This window comes from Candoia aspera, chromosome 4 (assembly GCF_035149785.1).
Source record: "Candoia aspera isolate rCanAsp1 chromosome 4, rCanAsp1.hap2, whole genome shotgun sequence".
In the NCBI taxonomy this organism is placed as follows: domain Eukaryota; kingdom Metazoa; phylum Chordata; class Lepidosauria; order Squamata; family Boidae; genus Candoia; species Candoia aspera.
Window position 1 is genome coordinate 98,718,991 of NC_086156.1, and position 20,130 is coordinate 98,739,120.

General features: G+C 44.5%; 1 protein-coding gene across 1 annotated transcript; it reads right to left on the reverse strand.

Moving 5' to 3' along the window:
• Positions 1 to 1,160: 1,160 nt before the first annotated feature.
• On the reverse strand, positions 1,161 to 19,499 carry PTPRH (protein tyrosine phosphatase receptor type H). The gene is made up of 16 exons (XM_063301858.1): positions 19,304 to 19,499; positions 17,892 to 18,140; positions 15,760 to 16,038; positions 14,591 to 14,857; positions 13,422 to 13,697; positions 11,329 to 11,592; positions 11,059 to 11,140; positions 10,658 to 10,705; positions 10,076 to 10,166; positions 7,035 to 7,125; positions 6,063 to 6,139; positions 4,971 to 5,105; positions 4,653 to 4,775; positions 4,200 to 4,360; positions 3,431 to 3,566; positions 1,161 to 1,856 (listed from the first exon to the last, which is right to left on the reverse strand). The coding sequence occupies exons 1-16, from the start codon at positions 19,422 to 19,424 to the stop codon at positions 1,719 to 1,721; spliced, it is 2,538 nt and encodes an 845-aa protein (XP_063157928.1). The 5' UTR covers positions 19,425 to 19,499; the 3' UTR covers positions 1,161 to 1,718.
• Positions 19,500 to 20,130: the final 631 nt, after the last annotated feature.

Consider the following 20,130-nt stretch of genomic DNA (forward strand, 5'->3'; position numbering starts at 1 on the left):
CAAATTCAGCCTTGCTGGAGAAAGGTCTTCTCGTCCTCCTCCTCCTCCTCCTCCTTTCTCCTAGCAGGCTTTCTCTTTGGAGGAAGTGCACCCAAATTTCTCTAACGTGTAAGAAAAATAAGTTGCCAAGAGGGAAAGACCTGGGGGAGCACCTTGAGTATGTGTTGATGTGGTTCATCAAGAGCACATCTCTCCCAGGGTTCCCTACTATCCTAGGATGCCATTGCATTCAGCACCATTAGTGAGCTTGGCCTGCATTGTCACTACCTCCTTGCCAGATCTAGAAGATCTGGACTCACAAAGAGCTGTGACCTGGTGGAAAGAAGGAGAGTGTGTGTGTATGTGTGTATGTGTGTGTGTGTGTATGACAGCTCCATGGCAACATTTTGGAGCTGACACTCAGGTTGCCTCAGCAACCAAATAATTCAGCCATGCTCAGCTTCGGTCTTAATTTCTCTTAGTGCCCAGTTTTCACACAGTATAATTGGATGAAGGGGTCTGGTACTGTGCCTCAAGGAATCCCCAGCTCCCCCCGCCCGGCAATTCCCAATACAGTAGTGTGGGAGAATAGCGTTGCTGTGGGGAGAGTAGTAGACCAATTGTTTTGTACATCAAGAACTTGGGTTCATTGATAACAGGAAAAAATGTTTTTTGTGTGCAACCTGGTGAAGTAAGACATTCACACTTCAGTTCTCAGGGATTCAAAGGTCACCTAATGTGTCTGATTAAATTTTGTATCTTGGCTTTCTCTTAATCATCATGTATGCCAACAATTTTTTAAAGGAGGCCGTGTTTACTTAATTAATTGACGAAACTATTTCATGAGGCTAAAAGGGAGGCTCTGAATCACTTGGAAAGCTTATTTCGATAGTTAATTATTTCAGTGAAAAGAATTTACAAATGCTGTACGTAATAGAGGTTGTTTTAAAATAAGCAGTACGCCAACTTTATCATATTTGGGCTTTTTCTAAGAAAAGACCTCTCTATCTCTCTATCTAATTATCTAATTTTAGTCCCCGGAGGCACTCATGTGCAATTTTATGTAGGCAAAATGAATTGTTCAAAACTCACATGATCAGTTAACTACTATGCTTGCTCGCTCAGAAGCCCTGCCTACTTTTGAGATAAACTCATGTTTACTTTCTCCTAAGTCACAGTGTGATTTGGTTGGCTTGGCTTAGAAGTTTGTGTAAACCCAAGTATTGTTTTCTCAAAATCATGGGTTATGGTTTATACTTCTGCATTGTGTGATTCTCGTCCTTGTAGTTTCAAAAACATCGCTGATGGCTTTAAACCTTTGGGGACCACACCCAACTGTGCTTTATTCAACAAACCTTGGTTAAAAGAACCATGAGTGATGTTCCAAACAATGAGCTAATACCTTTGGATTTCATCTCCAGATTTCTCCTTTGAAAATGACGATGTTAAATAGCAGTGGTGGAAAGACTCAGTGTGAGTTGGGGCAGTAGGGAGAGAGGATGCTATTTCTTGGAAATGCATGCCTCTTGGACATATAGACAAAATTGCCATTCTGCAGAACTTCAGGCATGTATAAATCCTGTACAGTCTGTTTACTTTGGAAAATTTACTCCATTTAAAACATGGAAATTAGAAGTTAAATTCAGGGGGGAAAATGCCTCAATTTTGCGGGGGGGGGGGAATTGTTTTGGAACTTATGGAAGGTGGACATCCTCTTGCCTGGGTGAGAGCCAAGTCTCTCACACCCGGGAGACTTCATAGCCTTGCATAGCCAAGATGTTTTCGTACACGGCAGGATGCTCCATGATCACACTGTCATTCTTTGGGGCAGAATGGATTCCTTCCAGAAGACATTGGTGCAAGAAGACATACTGAGCCTGTGGAAATGGAGACAGTAGCAGGTGGGGTTCTGACAGCTGACATGGGCATAAACACTTGATTTGATTTGTCACAAAGAAGAATCAGCAGGGGTCAGAGTTCATCATGCTGGCTGATTTGCCATTGGAGGTTGGCCAATCTGTTGAAAAAAAGATGATGCAGAAATTGCACTGAAAAGTGTGGCTTGGAAAGTTTGTAGAGCTATGCATGTGGCAAGCTCAGTTGGCAATGTCCTTAAATGGGAAACTCAGAGTTTCCCATTTAATATACCACAATTCCTGCCAAAGCATAAACCCATCTACCCAGCTTGGTGGCAGTGCCTGGCTGACTTTGCCTGATTTCAAAAAGCTTAGCAAGATCAGACCTGGGAGGAGTAACTGGTCTTGGAAGATCACCAGGAAAATCCATGGCTGTAGCTTTAGGTCTGGGAGATCAAAACAAAAGCAATTGGAAGAAGGCAGTGGGAGATCAACAGGCAATTTCAGGGCATTACTTAGACTATGAAGGTTGAAAAACTAATACTGCAAGAAGACAAAGGCAAACTGTTTCCGTACTGTTGCCAAGAAAAGTAAATCGATGTATTGATGTAATCACCAGGAGTTCAGCTCAACTCCAAGCATCTTTATCTTGGCACAGCAGGTGGAAGCACCAACTGACTGGCTTGGAAGCTAAACAGGGATGGTCCTGGTTAATACTTAGATGGGAGATGACCAGGAAGTCCCCGGACTGTAGGCTTGATGGGGGATTCAAAAACACCTCATGGAAGAAGACAATAGCAGATCACTTCTGTATACACACTACAGAAGTGATCACTAGGTTAGTAAACTAACTTTAGTTTAGAAAACTAAATGGATGTGTTCAGGATGTCATCGGCAGTTGAGCTCTACCTGAAGGATCATTAGTCGTTGCTGAATTAGCTGCTAGTTTAGAGGACCTTAAAAGTAGGAGTAGACAACTTTACAGAGTACCCTGTTGTCTATAGAGAATTAGAGACTATGACAGACGTCCTGAGTCTGATGCCTGTCACATATGTAGGCTCTGGCAGTGCTGCCTAGGGATGATAAAACTGTAGTCAACCACATCTGAGGATTAGACTTAGGGAAGGCTGCAATTCTAACAGCAAACAAAATGTAATCTCTCTCTCTCTCTCTCTGTGTATGCACATGCATGTGCTAAAAAAATAGGAGCAACACAAAAATACAACAAACCAAGCCCAGGCAATATTGTTTGAAGGGTAGGAAAATATAAAAATGCCCTTACTTGGTGTTGAAATAACTGCCAAGTAAGTGCCAGCTGAGTCAGTCAATTAAGAGTATCCTTAATTCAACAAGTGGCACCTTCAGAACTGGGTGTTCTCCAAAATGAATATACTTCATCTCCCAGAGTTCTTAGCAAGGGCAATGCTGGCTAAAGGAATTCTGGGATATTGGTTAGATCCAGGAGAGCTCTTAAAATGGGCTTTGGGACACATACCCCAATGTACCCCCTTGGAAGATTCTCTAAAGATTTCAGAAGAAATGCTTGCCTGTAGATCAGACCTGCTTCTACACATAACTATTTTCCATTCTCTCACCTCATTCTGGATCATGAGTGGACGGTTCATTCTCAGCTTCTCAACAAAGGAAAAGACCTCAAGCTCTCCCTGGTCCTGGGCTTGGCACAGTAGTGAGTCTAGAGCAATAAATGTACCTGTCCGGCCCACACCAGCGCTGGAAAGGTGGAAGAATGAAAGAAGAGGCAATCAGACATGGACAGCATCAACTGTGTTCTAGCTGTGTGTAGACACTAAGGGAGATGACCTTGACAGAAGTATGCAAGAACTGTTACATAAGCAAAGAGGGCTGAAATAGTCCTGCCTGAAAAGCAAGGTAGTATTTGGAAGTGACTCAGCCTGGCTTCTCCCTGATTCACTGGAATATAAGAAGTAGGCAAAGCAACGCACAATCAGGCTTGCAAGATTCTGCTGTTATAGCCTATCTCAATAAAGTATAGCTCTAGCTTTCTGTGTAGTTGATTTTCTAGCTTGGTCTACCTAGTGGGGCTGACACCACAGGAGATATGGTAGATAACCTTATTCAGCCTGAGGCTTTCCAGATATCTTGAACGCCCATCATTTCCAGCCAGCATGACCTATGACCTCCTTGGGGCTTGATTTATTGGAAAGTGAAGGGAGATTGAAGACAAGAAGTGCCTCAGTTGAGAAGATCCTGCTCAACATTGCCACCTGGCTCAGAAGGAGGGGACATTCTGAGCAGACCCATTGGAGAATATTTCAGTGGTGAATGTCCCATTTACCCTTGGTTCTTTCTTGCCCCAGGCCTTTCCACTCCCATTTGATGTACCTGCAGTGAACCAGAACTGGCCCATCATCCTTCATTTTCTCTAAGTGCCCCCTGACAAGATCTCGGAAATGAAGAATGGTGTCTGTGGTTTGAGGCACTCCATGATCTGGCCATGATGTGTAGTGATAATGCCTTGCACGACGGACTTCAGACATGCTCATCTGTTGAGAAATACACAACTCAGGTATTCCCAACACCAGGACTCAAATTTGGGGGCATATAATTTGTTCTGTATCTGGGAATGCTTGATATTCACCCATGCCTACTTCCCTTCTTTTCCCCTATATCCCTTTTTGACTCCCTTAGCTACTTGAACTTGCTACTAGAGGGAATTATGTGTTTTTCCTTGTGATGGCTATGTGGAAGTCTCTTTAAAATGATTGATCCATGAAGCAGCTGTTACTGTATTCTAAGCTCAGAAGGAGAAGGCAGCCTCTCTTCTCACTCACTCACCAGCTTGATACTGAAGTCCCGGATGGTCCAATCAGGGAGAATGGTTTCTGTGGTCACAGACACAGTAATATCATCATAGGTGCAGGGTGTGTAGTCCAAGGGCCAGTAGCGTTCACATTTCACCTAGCCAGGAGAAAATTTAGAAGGGGAATCCGGGACATTTAATGGAATTTGTAGCACTGGAGACAAACAGTAAAATTATTAGAGGTCTCTCAAGTTTTGATTCTGCAATAACAAATCAAAACACTCTAAAACCCAGCATTACAGTGCCTGCTGCTCAAGGGCATCCTTGATGTTGAAACAAAGGACCGTTCTCACCCGTCCATTCTCAATGCAATTGGTGAGCATGACTATGGTTGTGATGTGCTGCTCCCATATCATGTGCCAGAAGTCATAGAGTGTGGTAGGCAATGGACCCTGGGCTGCAATGAACTCCCTTTCCTTCTTGTAACCCTGGGGGAGAGAAATGTGTTATATAAATATATATGTATGCATACATTAAAATGTTCATTTTTAAAATTATTTTTAGCATTTCTAAAACTGTTGCATATTATGCTCAAGCTCGCCTTGTACAAAACAAAGCAGGGCCTGAGAATCAGGAGACGTGAATAGAGCAACTGTTTTAGAAAGACACAGCAATGCCTCCTTATGGTCCTGGGCTTGGACTGAAATCTCATTACTTCCCATTAAGTAATTAAGAATACATAGGCTTCCAGACTAATAGATCCCAAAGAGTAGAACCCAATTTAGAGATGGCCATCTACAGAAGCTTGCCTGTCTAAAAGCAAGCAGTTCAGTATGAGGTGCTCATTTACGACTACTACTCTGAAACAAGATGGGCAAAGCCAAAGCAGACTCCCAAAGTGGTATTTGTTAAGTGAAGATGAAAGGTTTGGGGGGGAAAAATAGAGTCCGAATTACATTACACATCTCAGGCCAAGCATATATTGCATCAATTTGAAATAATAAATCCAGTTAGCTGAATCAGTGATGGAGGAGTACACAAAAGTGGGGAGAGGCAACTATTTTCAGGCTGAGGACCATACTTAGAGCTGCACTCCAAAAGATGGGTGTGCCAAGAAATGACTGGACCCAGGACACCTACATTTATTGTCATTAACATTATATGATCAAATATAGTTAATATGAGTATGGTCCGTGTATTTAATAATTTCCCCCTTCTGTCACACTAAAAATGACAATTCACTAGCAGCTACGAAAGGCTTCTGGATATAACATCCAACCCTAGGGTTCTCTGTTATGAATCTTTGCATTTAGGGTTGATTTTGAGTGCTTTAAATGTGTTCCAGCAGGAATAACACAGGACTCCAATCTGGCTTCAATGTAGTTCTTCAGCACACTTAGCCAACATTAACATCTCATCCCCAAAAGGCAATAGTGAAGACATACAGGCATGTAGCTGGCATTGATGTAACCTGAGGTGGGATCTTCTTGCTTGACAGTGAGCTGGACTCGTGCGTGGTCATCTGTGGAGAAGGAACCAAAAATGGCATTCGAGAGAAGAATGAGAGCAGAAGAACAGCATGGAGGAAAAGAAACATCAGATCTCAGTCTTCCCGGTTGAAATCCAGCATTGTCTCCACTATATTACATCGGCCCAAAATTCTAGATAAGGATCAGTGATTCTCAAGCTCTAGTGTAGAGCATTAAAGTCTCCTCCATGGAATGGTGGCTGTTGAGTTGCACCAAAAACAATCAGATCTGAATCTGAATCTAAATCAGCGAGAGATTCAAAATTCAGGCAGGCTCTTTTAGCTTAAGTATAACAAGGGTGAATTTTGAGGAAGAAATGACAGGGAAAGCTTGCCAAACACAGCTTTTGGAATTCTTTCCAATTCTTTTCCGAGCACTGGGCTTAAGAAACACCTGTATTTTCTTCTGTGTAATGAAACAACACGCCATGTATGTGTGTATGTGTGGTATATCAGTGCACAGGGCAGCACAGGGCAGATTGCATATGCCCCATTCTGGGCCCTCTGAAGAGGAGGGAGGAGGGCTTAGAATGGAACTATTCATTCATTCATTCATTCATTCATTCATTCATTCATTCATTCATTCATTCATTCTATTTGATGTCACCTGACTCCAAACGACTCTGGGCAGCTCACAATTCACAGTTCAAGATGCTGCCCAACTGTACCTCCCACAGCAATGCTTTGAGGGCATTCCCAGCCCTTGGCCTCCTCTAGCCCATTTTTAAACTCAGTCCTTCTTTTGCTAACCTCCCCCTCCATCCCAGATTGGGTCTCATTCTGTGCATTTTCCTGCAGATGGATAATTAGAGCCCCTTCCGATGGGATCATTCCAATGGGTTGGAAAGAAATAATAAAAAGGGTCGTGAGGTAAAAGAATGGAACTTACATGGCAGAACGTTGCTATAGCGATTCTTAGCTTGATTTTCATGCCGCTGGGCTATACTCTGGAGCTGATCTGTCCCCGTGTCCTGTAGTTGCTATTATGTAGGCAAGGAAAGAAGAAATATTGACTCAGTTAAGCAGGGCACAGAGTGCTTAAAAAATAAAACAAAACAAAAACAAACTGGGAAAACAAGCTGTCGAGCAAGAGTGTTACAATGTTGGAAATCACCTTCCTTCCAGGCCTTCGCTCCTTATTCTCCCCAACCTTTTCCCGACATGGCTGCTCAGAATCAGTCCCACCAAGTCCACTGAGACTTAATGCCAACAGGATGAGCACAGATGTTTTCCCCACCAGTTGCTCTGTGCTTGTGTTAGGCTACAAATCCCATCATCCTCAGCCACCATGCCTTGGGATTGATGCTCAGATCAATTGTTGAAAAGGCAGAGATTTATTAAAAATCTGAGAGGTCCAAGGATAAACAAGTTTTTGTTTTAAATCCACTCAAAATCCACAGCTCCTTTCTCTTGCACCCTATGTCAAAGTCATTGTCTTCTCCGTGCATTTGGCCACTCAAGTCAATAGTCCCATACATGGGAGTTGGTGGAGGAACGCAAAATACTGAAACTTGATTCCCCTTAATGAAATTCTGAACCATGCTTTGATTGGACTCATCTCAGGTGTGGGACTGGACAATTGTTTCCATTCCTCCCACCCCATGCCCCACCTGAAAAAAAAAAGGCCTTAGGGACCTGATAACCTGTTTAGGGAAGCCAGACTGGTACTGTTAATTAACATCTGAGAATCCATCGTTCATACGAAGCAAAGGTTTGCCTGGTGCCTTTCGGACTCCAGACAAGCCATGCATTTCAACAGATATGGGGGGAAGAGTTGTACAAGAATACAACAGGATTCAGTGGATTCTGAGGACCGCTGAGCCATGATGCTATTGCCACATCTATCCCATGGCACCCGCAAGGTGAGTAGGTTTAAACTGCCAGAAATCCCAGCAAGCGTAGCCATTGCTGAGAATTGTGGGAGCCCATCAATTTGAAGGGAGCTGGGGAAAGGCTATAATTGCCTTCACAGTGAGATGGTGAATGAGCGTTTTCTCCTGGGTGGGTAAAAAAAAAATCTGTTGCTTCGTGTTTGTTTACTTAAAATGTGCCTCTCTGAAATTTCCTAGGGCCTTTTTTAAAAAAAAAATCAGCAATTATGTCAGAATCTTGACCAACTGTCAAAAATGGAAAATGATTCTTTTCCAAACAATGCTCATAGAGTTCTCTTAAACAAGATTTATTGAGATGAATAGGATGGGGTTACAAAAATTCTAGCAATTGGAATTGCTGATAATGGGAACATTTGCAATGGGCTGCTTATAGAACAAACTCCTGAGTCCTTGCCAGGTTGGAAACTAACTCTTATACATCAGCAAGAACTGAGATGGCTAACAAATGGAAGAAAACTGAGGATATATCAAGGAATATGATATGGGATATTTCAGATGTGGAACACTCATTTTTAACACTCATATTTAATAAGGTATCAAGAGGAAAGGGGTCAATAAGATTAAAGCTTACTTGTTCATTTCTGCCATGCGTGCCTCAAATCCAATTGAACCAACTGGAAATTCAAGCTTTGCAGATATAATGTTGAAAATCACAGTAATTTCTAAGAACAGTGGAGTGTGGTGGTTGCAAGTTAATTTCAGAAGTATCAACAGCTCAGGTGCTAACACTTGATTTGCCTACTCTTTATGCATGACTGATGTTTGTGCTGTTTGGAACAATGTATTTTTAGATATTTCACAAAGATGTGAAATAAGAAATGGCCAGGTGGCAATCTGCAAGCCACCCCTCCCTCCAAGGAAAACAGATTATATGTCTAATCAAGGAATGCTCCCAACGGGGACAACATAAGACAATACTTCTAAGACATATATTAGATCATATTGTGCTAGCTTTCCTCAACTTGGCATATCTCAGGACTAGAGATTCCCAAAATCCATAGACATTCTTTTTGGGAATTCTAGGAGTTGGAGTCCTTATCCTCCTGGGGAATGCCAGGTTAATAGTGCTCCAGTCAGCATTTTCTTGCCATTGCCTTGAGGGAAAACATAGAAATCTCAATCTATTATTCTATGACCTGAAGTATGGAACAATGGAGGGCAAGCTTTGACCTTCTGTGGGACGTCCTTGTGGGTATTTGAAATTTCCAGTTTCTCTGACTCCTTCTTAAAATGTGAGGCCCAGAACCGACACAATATGCGAGGTGGAGTCTAACCCATGAAGAATATACTAGAACATACAATCCTCTTGATACAGAGATCTTGCACATTCATGCAGAATAAAACAGTGATAGTCTGAGATGGAAAAAGGAGTGAGCACCCCTCAGACAACATTTTCACCGAAGGGAGAACTATCACCATGACGCGACATTCTCTTTTTCTTTCCTTCTTCTGCAATATGCAAAATGTCTGGGCAAGAACTAAAACATACAGAATTAAGACAAAAAAGAGCAAATGGCAGGAGGAAAAAAATCTCTAATGGTAAATATCACTGATTCAATGTCAGTGCGCTTTATTTTTCTGATGTTTTGCAGTGATGAACTCAGCAGCTAGCAACAGGAACTGCATCAATTTCTGATGTTGCTTCCATTTATATGCATTAGGAAACATGGACAACAAAGCAACAGCAGCATTCATTGTGGAAGTCTGTTGGATGGTTTCCCGTTTTCTCCAAAAAAGGGTAGACCAAAAGGAACGCCTAATCCATTGAAACTCCTTTGGACATTCACAAGGATCAGCCACAGTACAAACAGAAGGCTCAGTGGAGCAAATCCCTTGTTTCCCAGAATGCTTTGTCATGGGACAAAACACCAGCCCATTAGCCTCTGACTGTCAATGCTGGGTGTCACTGGTGTTTGGGGGTCTGCAGGCAGGGATGTTTTGAGCTCTGCCTAGAGATACAGGATTGGATGGTGGATTCTTCTGTATGTAAATCATGTGTTTCTCTACTGAACGATGAACCTTGCCCCCGACTTCATACCTGATATTCCATGGCAAAGCCAAAGGCACTATCCGACAGCCGCTCATAGCAGTAACGTGGGAACGCTGACGCAGGTACTGCACCAAGGACTCTGTAGCAGAGAGAAAACAGAGAAATGGGATCACTTCAGTACCAAGGGGTGCAGGTCAGGTGAAGGTACTCCAAGTATTCTGATGTGAATCCTTCAAGGTAGACCAGACTAGAAAACCAATGGCATGTAGGTTGATACTACTTGTGTTGTAAAGCTATAGTAACAGAACCTTGCAAGTCCGAATGTGTTTCCCCCCCTCTCTCCCTTTATCTGTGAACTAAGGAGGGGCTTGTCCGAGACATTTTCTCAAGTCCTTTGTCTTGGCCCAGGCTCAAGCCCCTCTTATCTGACCATTGCCCTTGTAGCGACTCTTCCTCCTGCCCTTCAAGGACACTCCCTCTTCCCTCTACATCTGGTCTACATTGCATCTCTCTCTCTCTCTCCCCCCCGCTTCCACTTCTAATGCTAGGGAGTGTTTGCCTTCAACATTGCTTGGCCTTAAACAAGATAATATAATGATTCTCTTCTAAAATCCTAAAATTTATTCTCACCCAGGCAATCCCACGTCTGGTTTCTGCTCCTCCGAGGCATCTGTCCTTCTGAAAGCAAGGCAGGAAAATTGGAAGTGACACTTGGGCAGCATCTGTTGGTGCTCCCATCCTCATCCGTACGGGGAATGTCAAACAGGACACTGCTGAATTGAAGCCAGCAGTGCAAGACCCATTTCCAGGAACGCCAGAACTGAGCTGTCCATTAGCAGCGTGGTGTGACCTGTGCGTTACTCAAACCTCCAAGATACCCATCTGATATCTATAACAACAGGCAGATACTTCAGCCTTTCCCTAATCTAGGGCATGCAGATAGGTTGGATCAATTCCCAGAATATTCAGCCAGTCCTTGCTGTGGACAAAAGTCTAGTGCAAAGAGGCCTCGCAATCTCAGGCATGCTTACCTTGGTCTCCTGAAATAAATGAGCAGGACGCAAAGGATGACCAACAGAAGCAGCACCATGAAGAGGGTTCCAAGGAGAGCCACTGAACACAGAAAGAAAACACAGGATCTTTGGACAAATAGTTGGGGCCAAAAATGTGGGAAACAATTGGCACCCTCCAGATAGAACGGGCTTCTTCAGAAACAATTACTTTGTTCAGTGTGGCCAAACTGCATGATTAACATACAATTTGCATGGAGCTGTCCACTAAGATGTTCTTAGAGATCTCACCTGTGATATCAATGGAACAATCCACGGTGTCTGAGACGGCATATTGATTGTACCAAAAAGTTTTTATTTTAATCTGATAGACTTTGACAGCTTGAAGCTCTTGAATCACCACTGATGTGCTGCAATTTGGCTCACTTTTCCAGGCCTGATCAGACACGAGGACCACAAATTCACTGACAGCGCTCGCTGGACATGTCCAGGATAATTTCAGACTCCGGCTGTCTTGCAAAGGGAGGCATTTCAGATCACCAACAGGTTCTGGTTCTGTAGAAGCATGAAGGAAAGAGGGTGAGGCAGGCTCCTTCTCACAATGCCACAAACTCATTCTACTGCCATTGGCCACCCAGAGGTGTCTACTGGGCTGCTCCCACCAGGCAAAATGAAGTGGTTCCCTTGAGTGGTAGATTAGGGGCCAAGCCCCCACCAGCTGCCCTTCTGATTAGAGCTACCACATTTGGGCCGCAAAACCCCATATGACTACTAGATGGCAGCTGATGTGTCTGCTGCCAGCTGGTGGGTATCTGGAGTTTCCAGCCAAGATCTGATAGCTCTCCTCTTGATCAACCATATCAACCATGTCTTCTTGGCCTACTCCTGGGTGCCCACTTCCCTTAAACATCTCTGCCCATTCTCCTGCTATATGCAAAGATGTAGTTCTCTGGGGAAAGCACTAATGCTGGGAAAGGTGGAAGGAAACAGAAGAAGAGGATGACCAGCAGCAAGGGCAATGGACTCAGTTACAGTGGTGATGGGTGTCCCATTGGAAGACTTGAAAGACCAGATTAGGGACAGATCGTCATGGACAAAATCTATCTATGTGGTTGCTAGGAGTCAAAAACAACTTGATGGTACATAATCAATCAATCAATCAATCGCAGGGATGCAGAGAGGGCAGATAGCCCCCCAAATCTTTTTTTCCCTTCTAGCCCAATGTTGCTTCCTATTCTACATACAGCCTTCTATAGGTTGATAGCTATCAAGTGTGTGTATTAAGGTTGAGCCATTGCCCCGCTCCAGTTACAACCTGGGAATGCTGAATTCAGCAGCCAGCAGAAAAGCCTGCTACATTTATGCAGAATGGCAGGATGTGCGCAGTTCTGACTGTGGGCTTCCCCCATTCAGGGAGGGGTTGTCATCGCTCAGTGGCCTAGCACACATTTTGCCTGCAGAAAGTTCCTGGTTCAAATTCCTAGCACCGAGTTCTCTCCCAAACCTTGCTCTGTACTGAACTTCACTGGCAGGGCAGGGGTGGGGGAACGGACAATTTGGGGCCGACTCTACTATCAGGACTGACAACAAAGGGCCGCATAGTTAGAGCAATGGTGTTCCCCGTAGTAACATATGGCTGCGAGAGCTGGACCATAAGGAAGGCTGAGAGAAGGAAGATCGATGCTTTTGAACTGTGGTGTTGGAGGAAAATTCTGAGAGTGCCTTGGACTGCAAGAAGATCAAACCAGTCCATCCTCCAGGAAATAAAGCCAGACTGCTCACTTGAGGGAATGATATTAAAGGCAAAACTGAAATACTTTGGCCACATAATGAGAAGACAGGACACCCTGGAGAAGATGCTGATGCTAGGGAGAGTGGAAGGCAAAAGGAAGAGGGGCCGACCAAGGGCAAGGTGGATGGATGATATTCCAGAGGTGACGGATTCGTCCCTGGGGGAGCTGGGGGTGTTGACGACCGACAGGAAGCTCTGGCGTGGGCTGGTCCATGAAGTCACGAAGAGTCGGAAGCGACTGAACGAATAAACAACAACTACTATCAGGCAAAGTTAAGAAAGATCTCAGGAAGTAGGTGCAAAGAAGCTGCAGGGAGAGGAGAGAACTGTATACATTACGTCCTTTGCCCACCCACAGAGGACACACCGATCAACTGGTAAATTGAAATTCAACCAGCAATCAAGTTGCTGATGTTCAGGGAACCGGTACTGCCTTCTAATCTTTTTAGCTCAAGGTTGGAGGCCAGATGTTGCGGGCCAGTGCTAGGCATGCTAAAGCCTAAATTCCTCCTGAATCTATTATTCTTTGATAAAGGACGGTTTCCACCCTTCTCTAGCTCCTCTTTTCTCCGTAACCTGAGGGTTTAAGTACTTGTGGCCCCTTGCAGGTGAAAGTCATCGCTGTCTCTGGAGAAGGAATCCTTTCTAATGGTGCTGAAGACAGTGAAGGTGTAATTGGTGCTGGGAGTGAGATTGCGCAGGACAGCATGGTCCGAAGAGTTGGGGTACGTTTCATTTCCTCTGGCTTCATTTGAAGCACTCCACTGCAGTTGGATGGTGCTGAATGGCGAGCTTGGGTTCACCCAGGCAAAATGAGCCGTCGTTTGATTGATCATTTGGATGCTGAAATTGGTCGGGGGCAGTGGGGCTGAAAGAGAGAGGCAGGGGGTTAGAAGAGCAACCCAAGAAATGAAATGAAATGAAATGAAATGAAATGAAATAAAATAAAATAAAATAAAATAAAATAAAATAAATACAGCTAGTTCTCGACTTATGACCATTCGTTTAATGACCATTCAAAGTTATGATGGTGCTGAAAAAAGTGACTTACAACTCACACTCACACTCATGACCATCACAATGTCCCCACAGTCATGTGATCAAAATTTGGATGCTTGGCAACTGGCATGTATTTACGACGGTCGCAGAATCCCTGGGTCACATGATTGCCATTTGTGACCTTCCCAGGGGGCTTCTGACAAGCAAAGTCAATGGGGGAATCTGGATTCACTTAATGACATGTGATTTGCTTAACGACTGCAACAAAAAAGGTCATAAAATTGGGCATGACTCACTGCATTGCTTAGCAATGGAAATTCCAGTCCCAATTGTGGTCATAAGTCGAGGACTACCTGTATAAAAGAAAGAGCTCACTTTTAAAGCCACCTTCGGTTTCCTACCTTCTTTATGCATGAGGAGACAGCTCCCATCATTCCCAACCACTGGCTCTACAGGCTGGGGGTGATGGCAGTTGTAGTCTAACACAACTGGCAGTCACCAGGTAGAATATACCAGGCCTGTTGGTATGAAGAACCAGGAAGCCTCCAGTATTCATCCACTGACTGAACTGACATATTGCCCATTTTGTACAGCACTTGATCATCACAACAGCCCTGTGAAGGGGGCCGGATGGAGAGATGGCAAGTATCCAAGGTCTCTCAGAATGATTCATGGCCAAGTGGGGATTGAAAAACTGGCTCCCCTCAGGGTTGGGATGGCAATCACATGAGGTTCCCAAACCCTCTTCCGAGTTGCACTCACGTGTTAGAATCCACTGCACCGCAGCTTTGCTCAAAATCCCACTGATATCCGAGATCACCTCCACCTTGTACAGAACCCCTGGCTTCAGCTGGAGGATGGTGTAAGTGGAGGTCCGAATGGAGTCACTGCCCACTTGAGTCCTGTTTTCTGCCCAACTTATTCTATATAAATAGTTGGTTGCATTAGGGTCTTTGGGAGGTCTCCAGGCAATGGAAAGACTGTGAGGGCTGTAACTTTCCACACTTACGTTCACAGGTCTGCTGGGAGCTGGGGGAAGAGCAGATGTCTTTAACCTGGTGCCCCAATGACAGGAAGCCAAATATTCTTACAACCCCGTAAAAAATTCAGGCTCATCCAAGTCCCTGTTTGAGTTTGTCAAAAGAATTTTGAAAACAAGAGGTAAAGCTGATGTCAGACAAATTCAAGAGGGAGAAAATAACTCAGCCTAGACCTGAAATATCTCTATCCTGTTCTTTGAACCTGGGCAGAAATTGGAATAGAATTACTGCAATGAGCAGGGTTGCCACAGACATCTCTCATGTTAAGGCAACCACGAGGGTCCCAGCATCCAGGTAGGATCCACCAGAGCCCTCCTCTGATATTTTGTTTCTGGCTGAGAGCTTTGAGCATCAACCCTGGGGCCATTTTTAATTTATCCTGTTGTTGTTACATAAAGCCCCAATGATAAATTAAATCGGTAGCTAAATGGAATACAGGTAGTCCTGCTTAATGACCACAAATGGGACTGGCAACTCCATCTCTAAGTGAAACTGGCACAAAGCAGGAAGTCATGTTACTGCAACTGGCTTACGACCTCACTTCCACTGCGATCATTAAGCAAATCACCCATGGTCGTTAAGCAAGACATCACGTGACTGTGCCGGACTTATGACCTCACTTCTGCTGTGGTCATTAAGTGAGATATCATGTGACCACAACTTGCGATTTTACTGCCAGCTTCACCATTGACTGCTTGTTGGAAGTGTGCAAATGGCGATCATGTGGCTGCAGGACACTGACAGTCGTAAGTTCAAGAACTGGTCATAAAGTTACTTTTCCAGTGCTGTTGTAACTTTGCACCATTGCTAAACAGGGCAGTTGTTAAGCGAGGACTACCTGTGATGGCCCATGAGGCACCTTGTCTTATTTTCTGGATCCTAAGTCATCACCTTCTTCACCTCTCCCCGGCATTGTACCTGTGATGGCATTTGTGGTCACTGCGTCTCCACAAACGTCGCTTTTGGTGATGGCCCTGACTTCAATTCTGTACTCTGTTCCTCCTTCCAGTCCTTTTGCAAGAAATTGGCTTTTATTGGCAATGGTGCAGTTGATCAAGCAGACCTGGTAGGTGTAGGTGTAGCTTTGTGGGTCTTTGGGTGGCTTCCATCCAATCTGCAGGGAGCCCACTGTGCGATTCTCTGTTGTGAGGTTCTGGACTGGGGAAGGTACTGAGACAAAAAGAACAAGGCATTTCCCACAACTTTCTGTACTGAGCAGCTTGGTCAACCTGGTTGATTCAGTGTCGCAACTGGGAACTATAACAAATGGTGCAACATGCAATGTGCTGGTTCAGAGCACCAGCCAGCCATGCCAATTTCCAGGATGTATACCTTGAAATAATAAATAAATAAGCAATACTTCCCTCCGCTTTCACTCCTTCCACTTTTATCTTTTCCCTGAACAATCAACTAAGTGTTCCACGGCACAGAGCTCAAGGTTTATTATGCTATTAGCCATCCCAACATAGATTTGTTGTTTAAAAATAAACATTTTGAATTGTTTGGATTGTTTGTTTTGCAAACCTTGGACTTCCCCTAAGTCTCCTCATCCCTCGCTCTTGAGCATGGTGGTGCCACTTTGCCAGCTTAAGGATGGACATTGAGAAAACCAAGCTGGGTATTAGAATTCAGCATTGGTCCCCAATTTGGAACTTCGATTTATCATACAGACCGGGGATGACAGAAATTTAGTAGGCTTCACTATCATGTTTGCATTGGCTCCACTCTAGCTAGATCTTTTCATTTCACTTCCTTTGGTAGCTTCTGGAGAGAGTTTTGCCTGGTAGACTTGGAATTAATCCATTCGTTCCCATATATGTGATTTGACAGCACGTGGAGATATAATGGTATGTGAGAATGACCTTGGGAGACAGGAGGAAGAGCTGCAGACTAGACAACAGTCAGATAAGAGGCAGCTGAGCCCAGAGAAGGAATGGGGGTGTGGCAAACATCTCAGAAGGGACCCTCCCTAGTTTCTTGGACTGCAAGGGGGGAAGGATGTACTTTCAGACTTGCAAGAATCTGTTAATGTAACCTTACCATAAAGTAGAGCTAGTACTTCTGGGTGAGCTTCTTCTCTAGACTACCTCTCAGGGTTGACTTCAATCTTACATATCTGAAAGTACACTCTCTCTTCTGAGATGTTTGCCACATCCCCACTGCTTCTGTGAGCTAAGCTGCCTTTTACCTGTTGCCTAATCTGCAGCTTTTCCTCTATCTCCCAAGGTCATTCCCACATACCATTACAGGAGATTACTTTATTTAAAATGCTCCTCCATGTAAAGGAGGCCACCTTTTTTTCCATACAGAGTTTCCATGCACAGTGTCATGAATGTCATTTATGACTGTACAGAGGAGACAGGGAAAAATTCCAGCAGGATGGGAAGGAATAATCTGACCTCCATTTCTCAGTGCTGTCTATTCAATCAGCATGTAGGCACTTGGACACAACTTTGGATCTCCCCCTGCTTATCCTTTCAGCATTTTTGTACTGCTATGCAAGTAACCTCACTGATGCCTTCTGTCCTCCAATTGGCCAAGGGGGGATGCCAAAAATGACAGCTGACATCACCCTTTTTGCCTGTGGCTTTTAAAACAAACCAGAATTGTACCCGCTGCAAGAGAAAAGTAGCAAAACTGCCCACCAGATAAGTGGAAAAGTCAAGGGAGACTCAGGTGATGTCAAGGTACCATGAAATGCCATGGCTAGAGGGAGGAAGGGGAAACTCCCAAAGCTGGGAGGTGAGGTGAGGAGGGAATTGCTGCCACTGGCAAACTACCCACTGCGCAGCTCCAGAGCAGATGGTGCAAAACCGTCTTTGCAATGATTCCTCAAGAGCAGGAGCTGAGACTCAGCTTCCCAAGACTCATGCAAGTTCAACAGCATTATGGGGAAATAGGCTCAGCCCAGACCTCAGACTGACCCAGCACTTGAGTATGGAAAGAACTTTAGTTACTCTGCGTCAGAAAATAGACATCTTGTTGATTCACTGCTGCCAGCAAGTAGTGATTGTGAGACTCACTAGTAGTCACGTTGATGGACACCTCTTGGCTACAACTTCCATTCAGAACTCTATACACTGTCATGTTATATTCCTGCCCAGGGGACAGCTTCTTGATGGCAGAGCATGCATTTGTCCAGCTGCTTTTAGGGATCACTGTAAAGTTGTCTCCAGAGGCTTCATGACAGCAATTGATTACATCTTGCCAGCTAAGAGTTACGGAACAGTTGAGCTCCTCCAATGAAATCAGACTCTTCATGGGATTCAGCTCTGTGCAGAAAATGAAACCATTGAATCAGAAATCAGGAGATGATGCCTTTCTCAATTCCCAGGAAAACATCCTCAGATTCACCAGCTTTTCCCTCCTGGGTTGCAGACCTAGATTCTTCAAGCTGGTGCTCTGGGGAATTGTATATCTGGATTCATTTCCCTTTGCCCCACCAGGCTTCCTGCCCTACCCAACTTCCTAATTTTAAATAATAGTAATAGTAATAATAACCTTGATCTGTTCAATCATGTCCAATTCTCAGAGACTGCCTGGACAAGTCCCTGTGGTTCTCTTGGCAAGTCCGAAGTGGCTTGCCATTGCCTCCTTCCTAGGGCTGAGAGGGAATGACTGGACCAAGGTCACTGAGCTGGCTTTGTGCCTAAGGTGGGACTAGAACTCCCGGTCTCCCAGTTTCTAGCCTGATGCCTTAACTAGCACACCAAACTGGCTCTTGATGATAATGATGATGATGTGTTAGTTTCCAACACCACCTTTATTTCCATGAATTTATCTAGGTCATTCCTGTCCAGGAGAATGATGGGAAGTTGCTTTGCTTGGAAATGTTCCCAGTTTCCCAAAGACAAAAAGTGATGGGTGATTGTAGATGGGTGCCTGTTTTGCTGGCATGTTCACAATGGCAGCCATTCACTGCATGAGCAAGGTTCCCCCATGGGCGGCAGTCATCTTTGAGAGTGTCCATGATATGCTCTCAAAGTTCAAAATGAGTCCCCTTTGAGCTAGTACAGGTCAGTCAGAGGCAGTAGCTGAACAGTGACAGCTAAGAGAAAAAGCTGGAGTGTCAAGAGGACCAGGAATTGCTAGAAAAGCCTAGCCAGGTGCCTAGTGATGCTGACCCCAGATTCAAGTCTCATCCTTGGCTACCTACTACTAATCACATCTGTGTTGGCCCCTGGGATTTTGGGGAACTCTAAGAGAGGGCTCTCTCTCTCCTTTGCCAACCTATCCACTCCCAGACCAAGTTGTACAAAGCCTGTTCACAGAGGCCTACACAGCATTGCACCTCCTTGTATCTTGGAACTAGAGGGACATATCCAGGAGCCAAGGAGGGCTCCATTGCTTACGCAGCACACTGTTCTCTACTTGTGGCAGCTGGGTTTTCTCCAGCAGAGAACACCAATAGGATTGTATGGACTTTTGGCCTTACTTGTGCATGTGGTGATGGAGCAGTTAGGTAGGAAATCGCAAATGTTAGCCTCCAACTCATCCCTTTGGCACCCCGAAGGTAGGTTTGTAGTGTTGAGGCAGTCTGGATCCCATTCTCTCATCTCCAATCTTTCCTGAATTAAAGGACAGTAGAGGACAACAAATTTGCCCTTAACGTGACCAGGATCTTTGCAGCAATCTGTGAGCACAGAAGTGAAAGAGTTAGTCCGACTTAGCTACAAAGGAAGGAGTCCAAACCAACTCCTGGGTTCGTGCTGAAAACAGTCCAGGAATGATTCAGACTGGGCCTTAGCTCTGAGCCCTATGGCAATCAAGGTCAAATGAATAGATACAAAAAATGTCATCATGGATCAGTTGGAGGCCTGAGACACAGTCCAAAGACAAGATAATGGATCGGGTACTAGATTGGGCAGACAACAAGGGGATCTGTGTTTTTACTGTTCTGGCAAGCTGTTAGGCTAAAGACACAACTTGAAGCACCAGGTAGATAATACTATCCAGGCCTGTGTTGATTCTTCCGTTGCATTATTGCAGCTAGATTGAAGAATTATAGCTCCATCTTTGGCTATCCTGAGTTGGCTAGGCTCATCTAAGTTTGCAAGTGCTTTCCAGGAATTGCTGGAAAAGTCCAGATGGATTAATTGTGGTTTTCTTCCTTGCATGTTGTTCCTTGTCTTCCCCGTAACAGTGGAGAACATATGGTCTCATGGGTGCTACTGAACTGCAGCTCCCAGCAAACCAGCCAACATAGCTAACAATGACGAATGCCGAGAATTGTAGCTCAACAACATCTAGAAGGTCTTTGAG